The 16,931-nt window shown below is 44.5% G+C and overlaps 1 protein-coding gene across 6 annotated transcripts in view; it reads left to right on the forward strand.

Annotated features, from left to right (window-relative positions):
- Window positions 1–39: 39 nt before the first annotated feature.
- The window catches only part of ANAPC10 (anaphase promoting complex subunit 10), a 66,169-nt gene continuing 49,277 nt past the window's right edge, over window positions 40–16,931 (forward strand). For 2 of the 6 annotated variants that reach the window (XR_008445032.1, XM_054029180.1), the window contains exons 1-4: window positions 303–386; window positions 9,276–9,396; window positions 12,316–12,406; window positions 13,283–13,403. Coding sequence is in view for 5 of the 6 variants with exons in the window: in XM_054029180.1 (XP_053885155.1) it covers window positions 9,282–9,396; window positions 12,316–12,406; window positions 13,283–13,403 (327 nt within the window). In the remaining variant the exon portion in view is untranslated. The other 4 variants (XM_054029179.1, XM_054029182.1, XM_054029178.1 and 1 more) reach the window with 4 other exon arrangements.

Consider the following 16,931-nt stretch of genomic DNA (forward strand, 5'->3'; position numbering starts at 1 on the left):
GATAGTTTCGGAGACGCTTCAGGACGCGTCTGTTGTGTGACGTAATCGCTGGGGGACAGAGCGGAAAGTGAGCTGCGGAGTGGGCGGGGCGGCCGTAACGTGAGTGTCCTCCTCCCCCTTCTCCTCCGGGCCGACTGTCTCCCATATTCCCCCTCCCGCTCCGTAGCAAGGGGCGGGCCCCGCAGGCGGGCGCGCGCGCGGAGCGGGGTCCATGTGCCGTGGCCAGCGGGGCCCAGCAGGGAGCGGTGGTAGCTGGTGCCCAGAGCCCCGAGAGTCTCTGTTTGGAAGGTGAATTCATCGCTCCCTGGTTTGTCAGGGGCCCTAGTGGTGCTGAGACCTGGCACTGCCACAGCCGGCACCTGCGCCTCTGCCTGGCTACGGCACAGGTACGGGCAGTGCTCGCTTCCCCTGTGTTGCCATCAGGTTGCTGTGGAATAGCACAAAGGGAGGAAATGAGAGGTGGAGGGGATGGTGTTGTACGGAACAAATCCTTTTATGTACAGTTTAATGCCATTTAGAAGCTAAATTGTTAAATTTCAAGGTTGTCATGCTATCACTAGAAACGTAAAGATGGTCTGGTGGTATTAGGGGTTTGCTAGATAGAGAAGATGCCTCCCTAGAAATTTCAGCTGGAAGCATTCCCGTCCTCCCTTTTGCTAAGGTCTGAGCCATACAGGGAGAGGAGAGGAAGAGATTTCCAGACAGATTAATTGTGATTTTTCCATAACCCAGGGAAGAAAAAAGTGGAAATTACTCCTACCTTGCTATTTTCCCTCACCCCAAAAGAATTATGATGGTTTCTTAAAACATTTGATCTGAAAATATCACTTGGTAAGCGTATTTATTATTCAGAAATAGATGCACATTACTCACAATGAATAACTTGCAAATCTGTAAATAAAATACAAGAACCCATTAATCAAGTTTTCACTTTGCAGGCCTACAACTCTTTTGTATTTGCCTTTACACACTAATGTGCTCTTACCACTTGATTACTTTTCAGGCACCTACCCTATTATGAAGCTCCAAACAAACCAATCAGAATGTGATTAAAAATGTGCTGTATAGATGCTGAACTGGTTGGACAGAATGTAGCTCATAAAAAGTGACAACATTCTGAATTCAGCCATTCTATTGTCAATGATTTTCCTGTATATTTTTCTCACCATTTTAGTGCAGTGGACTGTGGCAATTTCTTTTGCAATCCTAGATTTGGACATCTGGGTCTTCAACAACCCTTTGTGCTAGAAGGGAAGTCATTCAGGTTTATATTGCAATGGCCACATTTTAGCCTCTTCTTCATTTTCTGACCCTAACCTTTGTATTTGGGGTCAATCATGCTGGCTTAGTTTTGGGAAAAGTTCCATAGCTTCTCTGAATGGCTATTATTTTATATTTTATACTCGTGTGGCTCCAGTTCTTTATTAATTAGATCAAGCCAGATCTTTACTGAGAATGCAACAATATTGCCATTGTACTATCATCTGATAATCCTGTTTGAAATCTTTAATTGCTTTTGTAAATTTGATGTCTCTCTTCAGAACCCCTTGTGTAAAATATGTTTGATCAAAATTTTCCTCATTGTCACTGCAAATATCATACTTATTAGTTGAAAATGTAGAGTGTCTTTTTTGAGAATTTTACCAAGTGTTATTGGGAAGCTTGGGCATCAATTGTTTTTCAGACAACCAATCTTTTGTATCCTGGTGGTTGCAGAAGAACCTTTGATCTTTCACAATATGCTTTAGATCTGTATTGGGTGTTAATTCTTTTTCATTTAGGGTGCTGAACACCCATACCTCAGAAGTTTAGGATAATTGCACCTGAGCAGTTCACCCATACCTCTTGTCTGAGTAAATGGTAAAGCTTTCTTGGTCCTGTCTTTCTGCATATTCTTGCATGATATTTTAAGCAACTTGGAATTTTATATTCTGCAGTCTTCTCTTCATTAAGATGTCAAGATATATAGGGTTAGGAGCTGGAAAGGGCTGTAGCAGATCTGGAGGGGAGATGGGGTGGCAGGGAGGAAAATAGAAGTTGTCTGACTTTTCATGCTCCAATCCTGCCAAGACTTATACATCGAAGGCCTTGGCTACACTTGCAGATGTACAGCGCTGTGAGTTAAACCTGACTTCGTGCAACTGAGTAGGGAAAGCGCTGCAGTCTGTCCACACTGACAGCTGCCCAGCGCGCTGTCGTGGCCACATTTGCGGCAATTGCAGCGCTATTGGGAGCGGTGCATTATGGGCAGCTATCCCACAGAGCACCTCTTCCCATTCTGGCGCCGTGGGTTGTGGGAAGGGGGCGTAGGTACGGGGCATTCTGGGTCCTGTCCCAACGCCCTGTGATGCATCACTTCGCATCCCAGAAATCCCTTTGTTTCCGTCCACCTTTGGCGCCATCTTTCAACAGTTTCTGTGCAGCGCGATCTGTCTGCGGGAAATGGAGCCTGAACTGCTGAGGCGTATGCTGACGAGTCTCGCCAGCACGTCACATTTGGCTGTCGAACTATTCCTTAAGATCCAAAGTTACAGTGAGAGTGAGGAGTCCGACGACCCTATCGAGCCGCGTAACGCGTATGACACGAAATTGCTTGTGGCATTCACAGACATGCTCAGCACCATGGAACGCTGCTTTTGGGCTCGGGAAACGAGCACCGAGTGGTGGGATCACATGGTCATGCAAGTCTGGGATGACGAGCCGTGGCGGCAGAACTTTCGGATGAGAAAAGCCACTTTCATGGGACTGTGTGAGGAGCTCGCCCCCACCCTGCGGCACAAGGACACGAGATTGAGAGCTGCCCTGCCAGTGGAGAAGCGGGTGGCTATTGCAATCTGGAAGCTGGCAACTCCAGACAGCTACCGGTTGGTCGCAAACCAGTTTGGAGTGAGAAAGTCGACCATTGGAATCGTGTTGATGCAGGTTTGCAAGGCCATTAATTGCATGCTACTCAGAAGAACCGTGACTCTTGGTAACGTGCAGGAAATAGTGGATGGCTTTGCACAAATGGGGCTCCCTAACTGTGGAGGGGCGATAGATGGGACGCACATTCCTATTCTGGCACCACCCCATCTAGGATCCGAGTACGTTAATCGGAAGGGGTATTTCTCTATGGTTCTCCAGGCACTTGTGGCTCACCGTGGGCATTTCATTGACATTTACACAGGCTGGCCCGGAAAGGTGCATGATGCACGCATCTTTCGAAACACTTGGCTGTTCAGGAAGATGCAGGCTGGGACTTTTTTCACACAGCGGAAGATCATGGTAGGGGAAGTTTAAATGCCCATTGTGATCCTTGGAGATCCCGCTTACCTGTTAATGGCGTGGCTCGTGAAACCCTACACAGGGAGCCTTGACAGCAGCAAGGAACGTTCAACTACAGGCTGAGCTGGTGTCGAATGACTTTGAAGTGTGCCTTTGGCCGTTTAAAGGCCCGCTGGCAATCTCTGTATGGGAAGCTGGGCTTGGCTGAAAACAGCATCCCCGCGGTTATATCCGCGTGCTGTGCCCTCCATAATATTTGTGAAGGGAAGAGTGAAAGCTTCACTCAGGCATGGACCTCTGAGGTTCAACACCTGGAGGCTGAATTTGCACAGCCAGAGAGCAGGGCTATTACAGGGGCCCAGCGCGGGGCTGCAAGGATTAGGGATGCCTTGAGGGAGCAATTTGAGGCTGAAAACCAGCAGTGATATTTGGTGCCCTGCACTGGAGTGAAGTGCAGTAGTTCCAATCTTTAGGAATCAGTGTTTGCTAAGCAGACTTGCAGTGCCTGTTTATTTCCTGGGCTAAGGAGTCTTTTACTTTATGCAATAATAAAGAATGTTTTCAAAGCCAAAAAATCCATTTATTGAAAAGAAAAAAATTGTTTATTGAAAAGAAACAAGGGGTGGAGTGGGGAACAGTACAATTACAGATTTGCGTATGTCTTGTCACGTGTGCTATGCAGTGAGTGCTGCACTTCAGGATAGCTATACTGCATGGTGATGAGGGTTGAGTGCAGAGGGTAAGGGTCATGGTTTTCAGGGCTGGGTGGTGAAGATACTGGTGTTGGAGGCAGCGGGTGGCGTGAAGAACACGGAAGTTGAGGAAAGTGGGTTGGAGGTGACAGTGGGGCACAACGGAAAGAGTTTTGGGACAAGGGCTGTAGAGGGGGGTGGCGTTTGCAGTACTGCTCCTCTTTCTGAATGGCTACGAGCTCCTGGATAGCATCTGCTTGGCGCTCCAGGATGCTTATGAGCTGATCCGTGCTTTGCTGCCGGTGCTCGGTGCTTTGCTGCCAGTGCACTGCGTTTTCCTGGCGGATCCTGCTTTCTCATTCTCTTTAATAGATTGCTGCATCACTTCTTGCAGCATGTTTTTGCTTTTTCGCAGTCTCTTCCTGAGTCTTTGCAGTCTCTGAGCAGGCGATAAGAGGGACGGCTGAGGTCTCAAGGTTGATGCAGCTGTATAGGCAAAATGCAACATTTAACAGCGGCAGTATTGTTTATACCAGACAGAGTAATGATTCCCCCTGCACTTAAGGAGTAGAAAACACACAGGGTCTGCACAATAGCATAATTTTCCCGTCCGAAACAGAGCACACATATCCCACGGGAGCCTCAAAATGGTGAGTAAGGGGGACTGATTGTTTCAGGGCTGCACTGTCCTCTGGGTTTCTGTGCCTTGGGGAGAGCCAACAGCTTCAGGGGGCTCCTACACTGAACACTGTCCCAACATTTTCCACAGGAGTTCATCCTGGACGATATCTCGCTGCTGAGGGTGACCTGGGAAGCAAGGGGAGGGTCTTCTACTGCAATGCAGCTTCCGCCCTGGCCCATATGCAGCTTGCCTGTGTGCAGCAACGGTCCCCTCGCGGCACAGTGGCGTGGACACGTTAGCCTGGCTGGGACAAGGATAACGGTGGCTCCCCCGATAAACCTGCGCAACCGCATTGCACACATTCTGGATGAGACATTAGAGGAGATTACCGAGGCCGATTACCGCGATGTGATAAACCACATCAATGCACTATTCCGCATCTAGGCATGCATGTCTAACCCTCCTCTCCCAAAGAGCCCGCACCGAAAAAATTCCTTCCCCCCAAAAAAATCGCTTACCAGGAACCTGCTCTTCTGTTTGTCCTTCACCAAGTACCGGCTGCTGTGACTGGCTACCTTCCTCCTGGCTCGAGAAGAGCTCCTGGCTGCATGGCTCCAGGGATTCTGGGGTGTCTCCATCCGGCCCACCACCATCACTCCCGTTTTCCTCCTCCTCCTCTTTCTCCTCCCTCCCCCCCACTGGCTCTGAAGTGTCCATCGTGGTGCTTGGAGTGGAGGTGGGGTTAACCCCAAGTATCGCATCCAGCTCTTCGGAGAATCGGCAGGTCGCGGGAGGAGCACCCGAGCGGTCGTTTGCGTCGCGAGCTTTGCGGTAGGCACTCCGCAGCTCCTTCACTTCAATCCTGCACTGCAGGGCGTCTCGGTCATGGCCCCTTTCCATCATGTCCTTTGATACCTTCCCAAAGGTATCATAATTTCTACGGCTGGAGCGCAGCTGGGACTGTACAGTTTCCTCCCCCAAACACTGATGAGGTCCAGCAACTCGCCATTGCTCCATGCTGGGGCTTGCTTGGCGCGTGGAGGCATGGTCACCTGGAAAGATTCACTGATAGCACTCCAAGCCGGGCTGAGCAAACAGGAAGGGGATTTTTAAAATTCCCGGGGAATGTAAAGGATGGGTCACATGGGTTGGTTACCTGAGGCCAGGGCAGTAGAGTTTGAACTGATGACCAGAGTGGCTAGAACAGGCATTGTGGGATACTGCCGAATAATTCTGGAGGCCAGTCACAGCGCATTGGGCAGCCACACTGGCGCTGCAGCGGCAGCACAATACTCACTGTTCCTCTCTGGGAGGTGGAGTACATGCAGCGCTGCAACCATGGAGATACAGCGCTGCAATATGCCTTGCCAGTGTGGACGGGGAGTGAGTTACAGCGCTGCGGGCGGCTTTACAGCACTGTAACTCGCAAGTGTAGCCAAGGCCAAAGTCAATGGGACTACTCACAATGTGTAAAGTATGCCTTTGCTGGGTCAGGGCCACAGTATCTGATAAACATAAAATTTTTATGAAAATATAGCCAAATAATTGCTTTTTTAGTTTTCAATGTTATCTTGTTTGGGGGTTTTCTGTAGTCTGAGTCTTGTGAGAAATTTCAAAGTTGTGGCTTTGAGATTGTAATGTATTTTCAGACATCAACAACAAACTCTGGGAAAATTTCAGAAAGAAGTGATTTTTAAATTCCGTACTTTAGAATTCTTCTGGAAAGTCTCTAGAATGAATGAGTGTCTGGAATATGTTTATCTGTCTCCTTGAAATAGTCCACATTTGCAAAGTGATTTCTTCTGCTTGTTTAAGGGGTTTATAGCTCACTTTTAAACAGAAAACATGACCACTGGAAGGAAAAGCAAAGGTATCTGTACAAGTGGAGATTTGCCTGTGGAAACTATGGGGTTTCCTTTCCCTTCAAGAAGGGAACTTATTATTAAAAAAATTAAGAATGTGAGGTTTTGTTAGAGACTATGTTTAAAGCTAACATGATAATAGCTCTTGTAAATTGGAGTACACTGATATAATTTTCTTTGGTGGAGCGAAGATGTGTTGTGTCCCAAATTGTTACATTAATTGTGACTAGGTGGGAGAGAGTGGCAAAGTTGGTCTCTGTATAAATGTGAGAATCTCCAAAGTGTATTTAAAATTTCATCTACTATATTTTTTGCCGTGACACAAGCAACTAAATGTTCTGTGACCTTGGTCTAGTTTGTAGACAGTACAAATTAGGGTTAATAGCAATTCCTACCTCACTGGGATGTTGAGGATAAACAGATTAAAGATTGTGAGTTCAGATACTATAGTGATGGGGGGGCCAATAAGTACCTGTTCAGTATGTGTAGATAACAAGGCAGCTGCATATGTGCCATTTCATGCACAGCCTTGCATATATCAGTGGATATAGTGAACTTATATTTTCAGAAAGCCTTTGACAAGGTCCCTCACCAAAGGCTCTTACGCAAAGTAAGCTGCCATGGGATAAGAGGGAAGGTCCTCTCATGGATTGGTAACTGGTTGAAAGATAGGAAATAAAGGGTAGGTATAAATGGTCAGTTTTCAGAATAGGGAGAGGTAAATAGTGGTGTCCCCCAGGGGTCTGTTCTGGGACTAGTCCTATTCAACATGTTCATAAATGATCTGGAAAAAGGGGTAAACAGCGAGGTGGCAAAATTTGCGGACGATACAAAATTACTAAAGACTGTTAAAACCCAGGCAGACTGTGAAGAGCTACAAAAAGATCTCTCAAAACTGGGTGACTGGGCAACAAAATGGCAGATTAAGTTTAATGTTGATAAATGCAAAGTAATGCACATTGGAAAGCATAAGCCCAACTATACATATAAAATGATGGCGTTACCGCTCAAGAAAGTGATCTTGGAGTCCTTGTGGATAGTTCTCTGAAAACATCCACTCAATGTGCAATGGCAGTCAAAAAAGTGAACAAAATGCTGGGAATAATTAAGAAAGGATAGATAATAGGACAGAAAATATCATGTTGCCTCTATATAAATTCATGGTACTCCCACATCTTGAATACTGTGTGCAGATGTGGTTGCCCCATCTCAAAACAGATACCTTGGAATTGAAAAAGGTTCAGAAAAGGGCAACTAAAATTATTAGGGGTATGGAACGGCTTCCGTATGAGGCGAGATTAATAAGACTGGGACTTGTCACTTGGAAAAGAAACATGGGGTGATATGATTGAGGTCTATAAAATCATGACTGGTGTACAGAAAGTAGATAAGGAAGTGGTGTTTACTGCTTCTCAGAACTCAAGAACTAGGGGGTCACCAAATGAATAGGCAGCAGGTTTAAAATGAACAAAAGGAAGTATTTCTTCACACAATGCACAGTCAACCTGTGGAACTCTTTGCCAGAGGATGTTGTGAAGGCCAAGACCATAACAGGTTTCAAAAAAGAACTAGATAAATTCATGGAGGATAGGTCCATCAATGGCTATTAGCCAGGATGGACAGGGATGGTGTCCCTAGCCTCTGTTTGCCAGAAGCTGGGAATGAACGACAGGGGATGGATCACTTGATGATTACCTGTTCTGTTCATTCCCTCTGGGGCACCTGGCACTGTCCACAGTCGGAAGACAGGATACTGGGCTAGATGGACCCTTGGTCTGATCCAGTAGGGCCATTCTTATGTTCTTATATGGGGGAAGGCAGTATACCTTATGAATTTTCCTAATCTACAGATGCCCGCTTAGAACCAATAGAATATTGATGCTCTGTTAAGGGATCATGTTACAAAATTGAGTGTGCATGCAAAAAGTCCTTTTCACCCCGTGTCTCCACCCCCCCAATAACCATTTACAAAATAACCTAGTTTGCACAGACCATGAAAAGGCACATCTGTGATCTAGACTACCTCCTTGCCTAACTTTAGATTTCTACATGACTGGTGAGGTGCTATGGGGAGGAGGGAAGATTTCCTTTTACTCTTTTTAAGAAAAAGTTGCAGCACATAAGATGCATTTTGTCCACCATGCTTTTTATTCTCAAATACGGATGAACTCTTTGCTTAGATTTTCAAAAAATCATATACGGTTTGACCTAAACCAAATACAAAACTTCCAAATAATTTCCCTAAATTTAAAAAGTCTGTTTCACAACACATCATTCAACCAAAACATTTTCTTTCCAGGTATTTTTAAAAGGTAGTTCCACAAAGTAGGGGAGATGATGGTGGTACCCACCTTACACTTGGGAGAGGGGAGACTTGGGTTTAGATCTCTACTCTAGATGTGGGAGACCCAGGCATAGAGGGTATTCTGGGGTGTGTGTTTCTCCGTCTCTCCTGTTTTTGAAGCTTTTGTTTGGCTTTGTATAAATATTCATTGGAGCAGGGACTTGAACTTGGGTCTCCCACTTCCCACATGTAATAGTCATTCTTGTTCTCTGGCCCGGTGACTAGGTATTTTATACAAAGTGGAATAACTTCAACAAGAGAGGTGAAGAGACAGATAATGCACATAAAATGGCATTTGATAAATATTCTTATGAACATGAGACTTTTGCGTGCTCCATGAAGGTTGTTAAAGAAGTAAACCTTATTCTTGTGTATTTCTAGGAACTGACAGTGTAAAACTCTTAGCTGAGCGGCTCAAAATCTATTTTTCTCATCAAGATGAGTACTAGAGAGAACCTTATAATCTTACGCTCCATCTTTTCTTTTATTAGTGGGAAATGACCACACCTAACAAGACACCACCAGGTGCTGATCCCAAGCAGTTGGAAAGGACTGGTACTGTTCGGGAAATAGGCTCTCAAGCTGTTTGGTCCCTTTCATCCTGTAAGCCAGGTAAATTGTAAAACACAACAAAACAAACAAATAATTGTGAAATTCAGGGAGGGTTTTTTCCTTTGAGGAGAATAAAATCTTTTTGACCTTGCTAAAATTGTATGATGATGAAATTGCATGATGATGAACTTGCTAGTATTAATTTATAAACTAGATAAATTAGCAAATGATCACTGTTATTTCCTCTGTTTCTTCACTTCAAGTGAATAAAGAATACATAAAAGTGACGTAAAAATGAATTAAGCATAGATTGTATTACAGTCCATTAGAAATAACTTGGGTCTAGTCTAACGTAGAAATAGTTTGCTAGGATAGCTATACCCAAAAAACCCTCCTAGTGTAGACACAGTTATTCTGGCAGAAATGTGCTTTTCCAAGTATAGCTTATACCTGTTCAGAGAATGAAATAAACTCTGTCAAAAGTAGTACACCTCTACCCCAATATAATGCAACCCGATATAACACGAATTCGGATATAATGCGGTAAAGCAGTGCTCCGGGGGGGGGAGTGGGCGGGGGGGGGGGGGGGGGCTGCACACTCCGGTGGATCAAAGCAAGTTCGATAGAACGCGGTTTCACCTATAACACGGTAAGATTTTTTTGGTTCCCGAGGACAGCGTTATATTGAGGTAGAGGTGTATTTTGCCAGTGTTATTGTGTCAACATTGGGGCTTTTGCCAACATAGCTATGTAATTTAAAAAAAAAAAAAACTATCCCCAGCTGACATAGCAGCAACACTTAAGGGTAGGCGTGCCATTATAGTGCGGTACTCTAAATGCTATGAGCAAGATAAAACAATAATCTTCAATGAAGATACAATGGTTTTGAACATGTCTCCTAAGCAAGAGTAGCTCTTTGACCATATTGTGTTTGTTGGACATATTCAAGTCCCTGCTACGTAGATATCTGTCAGAAAATAATTAAATCAGTTTTCAACAGGTGTGGGAACAGGGGTCATTGTAGGTTGAGACTGCTCAGGTTGAGCATTCCTGATCTGATGTCCATATATATACTTCTGTTTTGGTTAACACAATGTACTTTTAGATTTGGATTATTAATAGTCACTATTTATTGCAGATGGAGCTACTAACACTAACTAACTGAACTGTAGCTAATGTGGGGGAGTAGCAAAGGGGATGAAGTTAATAGGTTGAATGGCAGTAAAAGAGGGAAAGAGTAGCAAAGGGTTGGCAATGGTAAGGGACAAATAATCATGATTGGTATAAAACAAAAATCATAAGATTTAGACTTCCTTCATTTAAGAGATAATGTCAGTGAATAAAAGTATTGCCAGAGAAACGTGTACTTGAGGAGTCTCCCAGTTGTGTACTTTCATTCAGTAGACAGCTTATCCAAAAGAGTAAAGTTTCTTTATTTTTAAAAATATTATATAGTTAGGTATTAAAGTTGTTTGTCTGGCATTTTATTATAATAAAGTATATTATCATTACTTAAAATAATTATTAAGTAAAGGTTAGCCTTTTGATTACAAAATAGATGAATGACCTGAAAAATCAGGTATTGTAACATGGCAAACTATTCAGTTTTATGTTAGTTTTACAATGGTTCCTTTATGTAATTGTATCTGGTGTATTATACGTGTATAGAGCTCAATCCTGTAAGCATTCATGCATGTAGTCTTCACTCATTTACATGGGTACTCCCTTTGACTTTATTGGTACTATTCCACTCAGGATTTTTAGGATCAGACCAATAATAAACAACAATTTAAAGTAATTTTGGCCCACTACCTCAGAAATACGTACTACACCTCTACCCCGATATAACGCGACCCGATATAACACGAATTCACATATAACGCGGTAAAGCTGCACGCTCCGGCGGATCAAAGCGAGTTCAATACAACGCGGTTTCACCTATAACGTAGTAAGATTTTTTTTGGCTCCCGAGGACAGCATTCTATCGGGGTAGAGGTGTATTTACTTTTCAAGGTGGAGCCTTGGGATAGAGAACATGAATAACCAGGACACTTACAGCTTGTTAAAACATATCAAGTGTTGTGTGTTTCATAATAGCATACTTTGGGTGCAGTCTGGCCACACACCTTCCACCACCCAAGCAGCACAGGTATCCAGTATAACTGCACTATTAAAGAGTTATTGCTTTTACAGAGTGTTTCAGGCTTTTTCAAATAAAAAAGGCCCTAAATATAAGGATCCCTTAAAATATTTTAACTGATTATAATGTTAAAATTAGATTATCTTCCCCCTACCCCCCCATTTAAAATACTACAGAATATAAGAGCCTGTCTGCAAAATACTTGCAGAGCACAGCTGGGATCATATCAGAAATTTACAAGGAAGGAGTTCTAACAACAAAAGTGGGCCAAGTGCTTTACATTAATCTTTGTTGCAGATCTTACTTGGTTTATCAGCATTCTGGCATCTTTCTTTGGAAATGTGAATGGAAGTGACAACTAACACCATATTTTTTTTGAAACTCTCACTGAGTTTTAGTGAAGCTTGTGGCTAAGAGTTCCAAGTTCTGTTTTGCAAATAGAACTTTACAATATTGTTTATAATCTTTGCCAGACAGACCTCCTCTTTTATTATGTTCTGTAAAAGGTTTAGCACAATTCTGGATGTCGGAAAAAATAGAACAGTAATCTGCAGATTTGGGACTTAATTCAGGGATATGCTGAATTTTTTAAATTCCCGGTTTCAATAAGAGTTGAGGATGCTCAGCACAGTTTGGGATTGGGTTTATAAGAATAAGCTCTTCTGCATGCATTTTGCTTAATAAAGAGATCTGAAAATTTGAATGGCTAGAAGTACTTCTCACATGTGTGAACTTGCGTTACAAGGGTCATGGTAGCCATCCTGCTGAAATGATTTGTGTAATACCAGCAGCAACGGAACACAATACAGGAGACTGTAAACCTTTTTTCTTTCCATTAGGCTTCGGAGTGGACCAGTTACGAGATGATAATCTAGAAACTTACTGGCAGTCTGATGGGTCACAGCCTCATTTGGTGAACATCCAGTTTAGGTACTAAATATTTGTGTGATTTGTTGCATATGATAAGGCTAATAAATTCTGATTACAACTGTCATGAAAGTGCATTCAAAATTCTGATTGACAAGGAATGCAGACTTGAGCTCTCTCTTAGTAACATGGGTAGTAGCCAGTTAGATTACTTCATTTGCAAAATCTGTTTTATATATGCTCTTACAGTTCTATTGTAGCAAATGACCAATTAAGCAATTGCCAGGTGAGTGCTGTGCTGGGTTATCTCTACAGTATCACAGCCTCTAAGATAGGGTGATATGTCTGCACTAGTTTTCTGTTTGCTTTTGGCTACAGTTCAAGATATGCCTGATGATATTTAGTGCCCTGATTTAACTGCCAGTTAAAGCTGGGACACCTTTTCATGCTGTATTCCATTGTAGCAGATACGACTGGCTACAAGACTCTTGCACTCCATTAACGTGGTTGACTTCTCCCAAGACTGAGGTCAGGACTTCGGCAATTAAGTCCTGTTCTCTGTTGATTCCCTCACAGAACTGCTTTCCTTGACAGGGCACCATAGTGCATGATGAAAGATATATTTGCATTGGCTTGTGTTTAATTTTTATGTTGTGTTGGGTTTTTTTGTTTGACGTGTTGACAGTGTGGTTGCTAACGTTTCTGTAGGCATGTGTAGTTTGCTGTCCATTGTAAGTTTTTATATGTATGTACTTTATAAAAATTATATGTAAATTCCTAGCTGCTACTGCGTTAGGGGTCCTAAAATCAGCAGTGTCAACATTTTATATCAAGTTTTACAATATTTAAATCTCATTTTTGACAAAATCTCAAGAAACCCTTCCTTGGATAATTTTTCCTTAGGATGCTTACTTAGCCTTTGCTGCTTCTTGCTTACAGAAGAAAAACAACAGTGAAGACATTGTGTATTTATGCAGACTACAAATCTGATGAAAGCTACACCCCAAGCAAGATCTCTGTCAGAGTAGGAAATAACTTCCACAACCTTCAGGAAATCCGGGTAGGTCAGTGATTCTTCATCTGATAATTATGATTTATTTATTTATTAAGAAGACATTTCTACGGCAGTAATAGAATTTCAGAGAAAATTTAGAAATGTGAGATGTCAAATGTAAACTTGTATATAATTTTTTCATGACCTTATTTATTTTCAGAATTGTATGTTTCACCATGTGTCACTGACTTTGGGGATAGGAGTTGCAGGTTTGCTCTTAAACCCAGGTCTTTCACATAGTGGGACAATGCATTACCACCAAGTGGGCCATCGTTATATGTTGTCAGAAACTTTGCTTTGCCTTTGCAGGGAATGTGGGTTTTTTATTTTGGTAATTTCTTGTAGTCTTGGAATATGTAAATACTTCCCTAAATTAGATCCCAGCAATATCCAATGCCATTATTTACATTCTCCTCATAATAAAGCTCTGTAACTCTAAGGGCATGTCTACACTGGCAGAGCTATAGCGCCGGCAGCAACATTGCCGCTCAGAGCATGCTGAAGGGAAACGCTGTTGTGTGTTCACACTGTCAGTTGCCTGCGCAATACCGTGTTCACACTTGCAGTACTTAGATCGGTATTCGGACCAGTGCATTCTGGGCACCTATCCCACAGAGCATCTCTTCCTCTTCTGCTACTAACTGTTGTAGGAAGGCGGACGGGTTGTGGGGCAACCTGGATCCTGTCCCAATGACCCGTGATGCATTTCTTCGCATCACAGCAATCCCTGTCCTTTTGTCTGCATTTGGTGTCATCTTTCAACAGCTTGTGTACTGTGCGCTCTGCCTCTTCGGTCTGCAGGAATGGATCCCGCACTGTTGACCAATATGCTGCTCGCTCTCACTAAACGTCACGAGTGGCAATGGAGTTATTCCTTAAATTACAAAAGCAAGAGGAGTGTGACATTGATCTCGCCACGCATAGTAGCTATGACACGAGATTTCTTCTGGCATTCACGGAGGTGCTGACCACAGTGGAATGCCGCTTTTGGGCTTGGGAAACAAGCCCAGAGGAGTGGTGGGATCACATTGTGATGCACGTCTGGGATGACGAGCAGTGGCTGCAGAACTTTCGGATGAGGAAAGCCACATTCGTGAGACTGTGTGATGAGCTGTCACCAGCCCTCCAGCACAAGGACATGAGAATGAGAGCTGCCTTGTTGTTGGAGAAGCACATGGTGATTGCACTGTGGAAGCTGGCTACTCCAGACTGCTACCGATCGGTCGCTAATCAGTTCGAGTGGGAAAGTCGACTGTTGGACTTGCTCTGAAAGACCGTGACTCTCGGCAATGTGCGTGACATTGTGGATGGCTTTGCACAAATGGGCTTCCCTAACAGGGGAGAATAGGTGGCACTCATATTCCAATTCTGGCACCAGATGACCTAGCCACAGAGTACGTTAATCTGAAGGGGTATTTCTCTATGGTTCTCTGAGCGCTTGTGGATAACCGTGGGCGTTTCACGGACATTAACGCAGGCTGATCCAGAAAAGAGCATGATGCACGCATCTTTCGGAACACTGGCCTCTTCAGAAAGCTGCAAGCAGGTACTTTCTTCCAAGACCAGAAGATCACCGTAGGGGAAGTCGAAATGTCCCTTGTGATCCTGGGAGACCCTGCCTAACCTTTAGTGACATGGCTTATGAAGCCATACATGGGGAACCTTGACAGCAGCAAGGAGCGTCTCGACAAAAGGCTGAGCAAGTGCAGAATGACTGTTGTGTGCTTTTAGCCATTTAAAGGCCCGCTGGTGCTGCCTATATGGGAGGCTGGACCTGGCCGATAACAATATTCCTATGCTTATAGCTGCGTGCTGTACACTCCATAATATTTGTGAAGGGAAGGGTGAAAGCTTCGTTCAGGGCAGGACCACTGAGGCTCAGCGCCTGGAGGCTGAATTTGAACAGCCAGAGACCAGGGCTATTAGAGGGGTGCATCACGGTGCCATAAGGATCAGGGATGCCTGGAGGCAGCTATTTGAAGCTGAAAACCACTAATATTTGTTGCTATGCTCAGGAGTGCAGTGCTTGTAATGCTAGGAGGTAATTGTGATTGGTGCATACGATGCACTGTGAAAGTTTAAGAAAATTGCCTGTTGCTTTGTAGGGCTCTGTTTGCTTTCAATTAATGAAATAAATATTGCTTTCAAACCCTGGCCCTTATGCCGCTTGTCTGTGTGCAGCAATGGCGTATGTGTGTCGTCCCCGTCCCCCTCCCGCGGCGGAATGGCAGAGTGGCTTGGGAAAGTTACCCTTAATGGGGCAAAAAACAAAGCAAGTCTGCCAAAGAACTTGTGGCAGCGGATTGCCCAGTATCTCCATGAGAGTTTTGTGGAGATCTCTGCGGCAGATTCCTGTGAAGAGGGAATCAATCAACACCCTGTTCTGCCGCTCAGACTAGGCATGTGGTGGTGTGCTCATTATACAGACACAAGCCTGCTTTCTGCAACCCTCCTGCCCCCAACAACTCGCTGCAGCAATTCCCAAAATCAAAGCCACTTACCAGGGGCCTCCTCTCCTGTTTGCACTTCACCAAGCTCTGACAGCTGTGACTGACTAGCCTCCTCCGGGGTAGGGAAGAGCTCCTGGCTGCATGCATCTCTGACCTCCGAGTCATCCTCTGCATCATCCACATCCTCGTCCAAGATTTCCTCCTCTGGGCTTGGTCCATTCTCGACTGGCACGTGAGCCACCGAATTATCCACAGTGGCCTTTGCAGTGGAGGTGGGGTCGCCATCAAGTATCGTATCCAGCTCTTTGTAGAACCGGCAGCTCATGGGCTCAGCACCAGAATAGTGGTTTGCCTCCCGCGCCTTGTGGTAGGCGTTCTGCAGCTCCTTCACTTAGACCCTGCACTGCAATGTGTCCTGGTCATGGCCCCTTTTTGTCATGCATCATGAAATCTGTCTGTAGGAATCATAACTCCTACGTCTGGAGCGCAGCTGGGACTGGACAGCCTCCTCTACCCAAATGCTGATGAGGTCCAGCAGCTTGGCATTGCTCCAAGCGAGGGATCGGCTGGTGCGTGAGCAGGCATGGTCACCTGGAAAGATGGGCTGAGACCACTGCACGCGTCACTGAGCAAACAGGAAGGGGACTTTCAAAATTACCAAGGAATTTACAGGGTGGAGCTCACAGTTGGTCACGTGAGAGCAGGGCAGTAGAGTTCAAACGGATGACCAGAGGAGTGAGAACAGGCATTTTGGGACACTTCCCGGAGGCCAGTTGCAGTGCCGTAATTGATCAGGGTGTCTACACTGGCACCGCGGCGTGGTAGCCCCAGCACAGAAAGCTGTACGCCTCTCGACGGGGTGTCTTTCATTTATTTATTTATTTATTTTAAATTTTTTTACAGCGCTGCAACTGCGCAGTTTCTGCTTACTAAGTGGCTTGGCAGTGTGTAGACCTCGGGAGTTACAGTGCAGAAAGCTGCTTCACTGTGCAGAAACTTGCCAATGTAGACAAGGCCTAAATTTGTAGATCTTATAAGGAATGGGATTTTCGAAAGTGTTCAGTGTTGGTTTAGCTGTTCCCAT

This window comes from Malaclemys terrapin, chromosome 5 (genome assembly GCF_027887155.1).
Source record: "Malaclemys terrapin pileata isolate rMalTer1 chromosome 5, rMalTer1.hap1, whole genome shotgun sequence".
Taxonomy (NCBI): domain Eukaryota; kingdom Metazoa; phylum Chordata; order Testudines; family Emydidae; genus Malaclemys; species Malaclemys terrapin.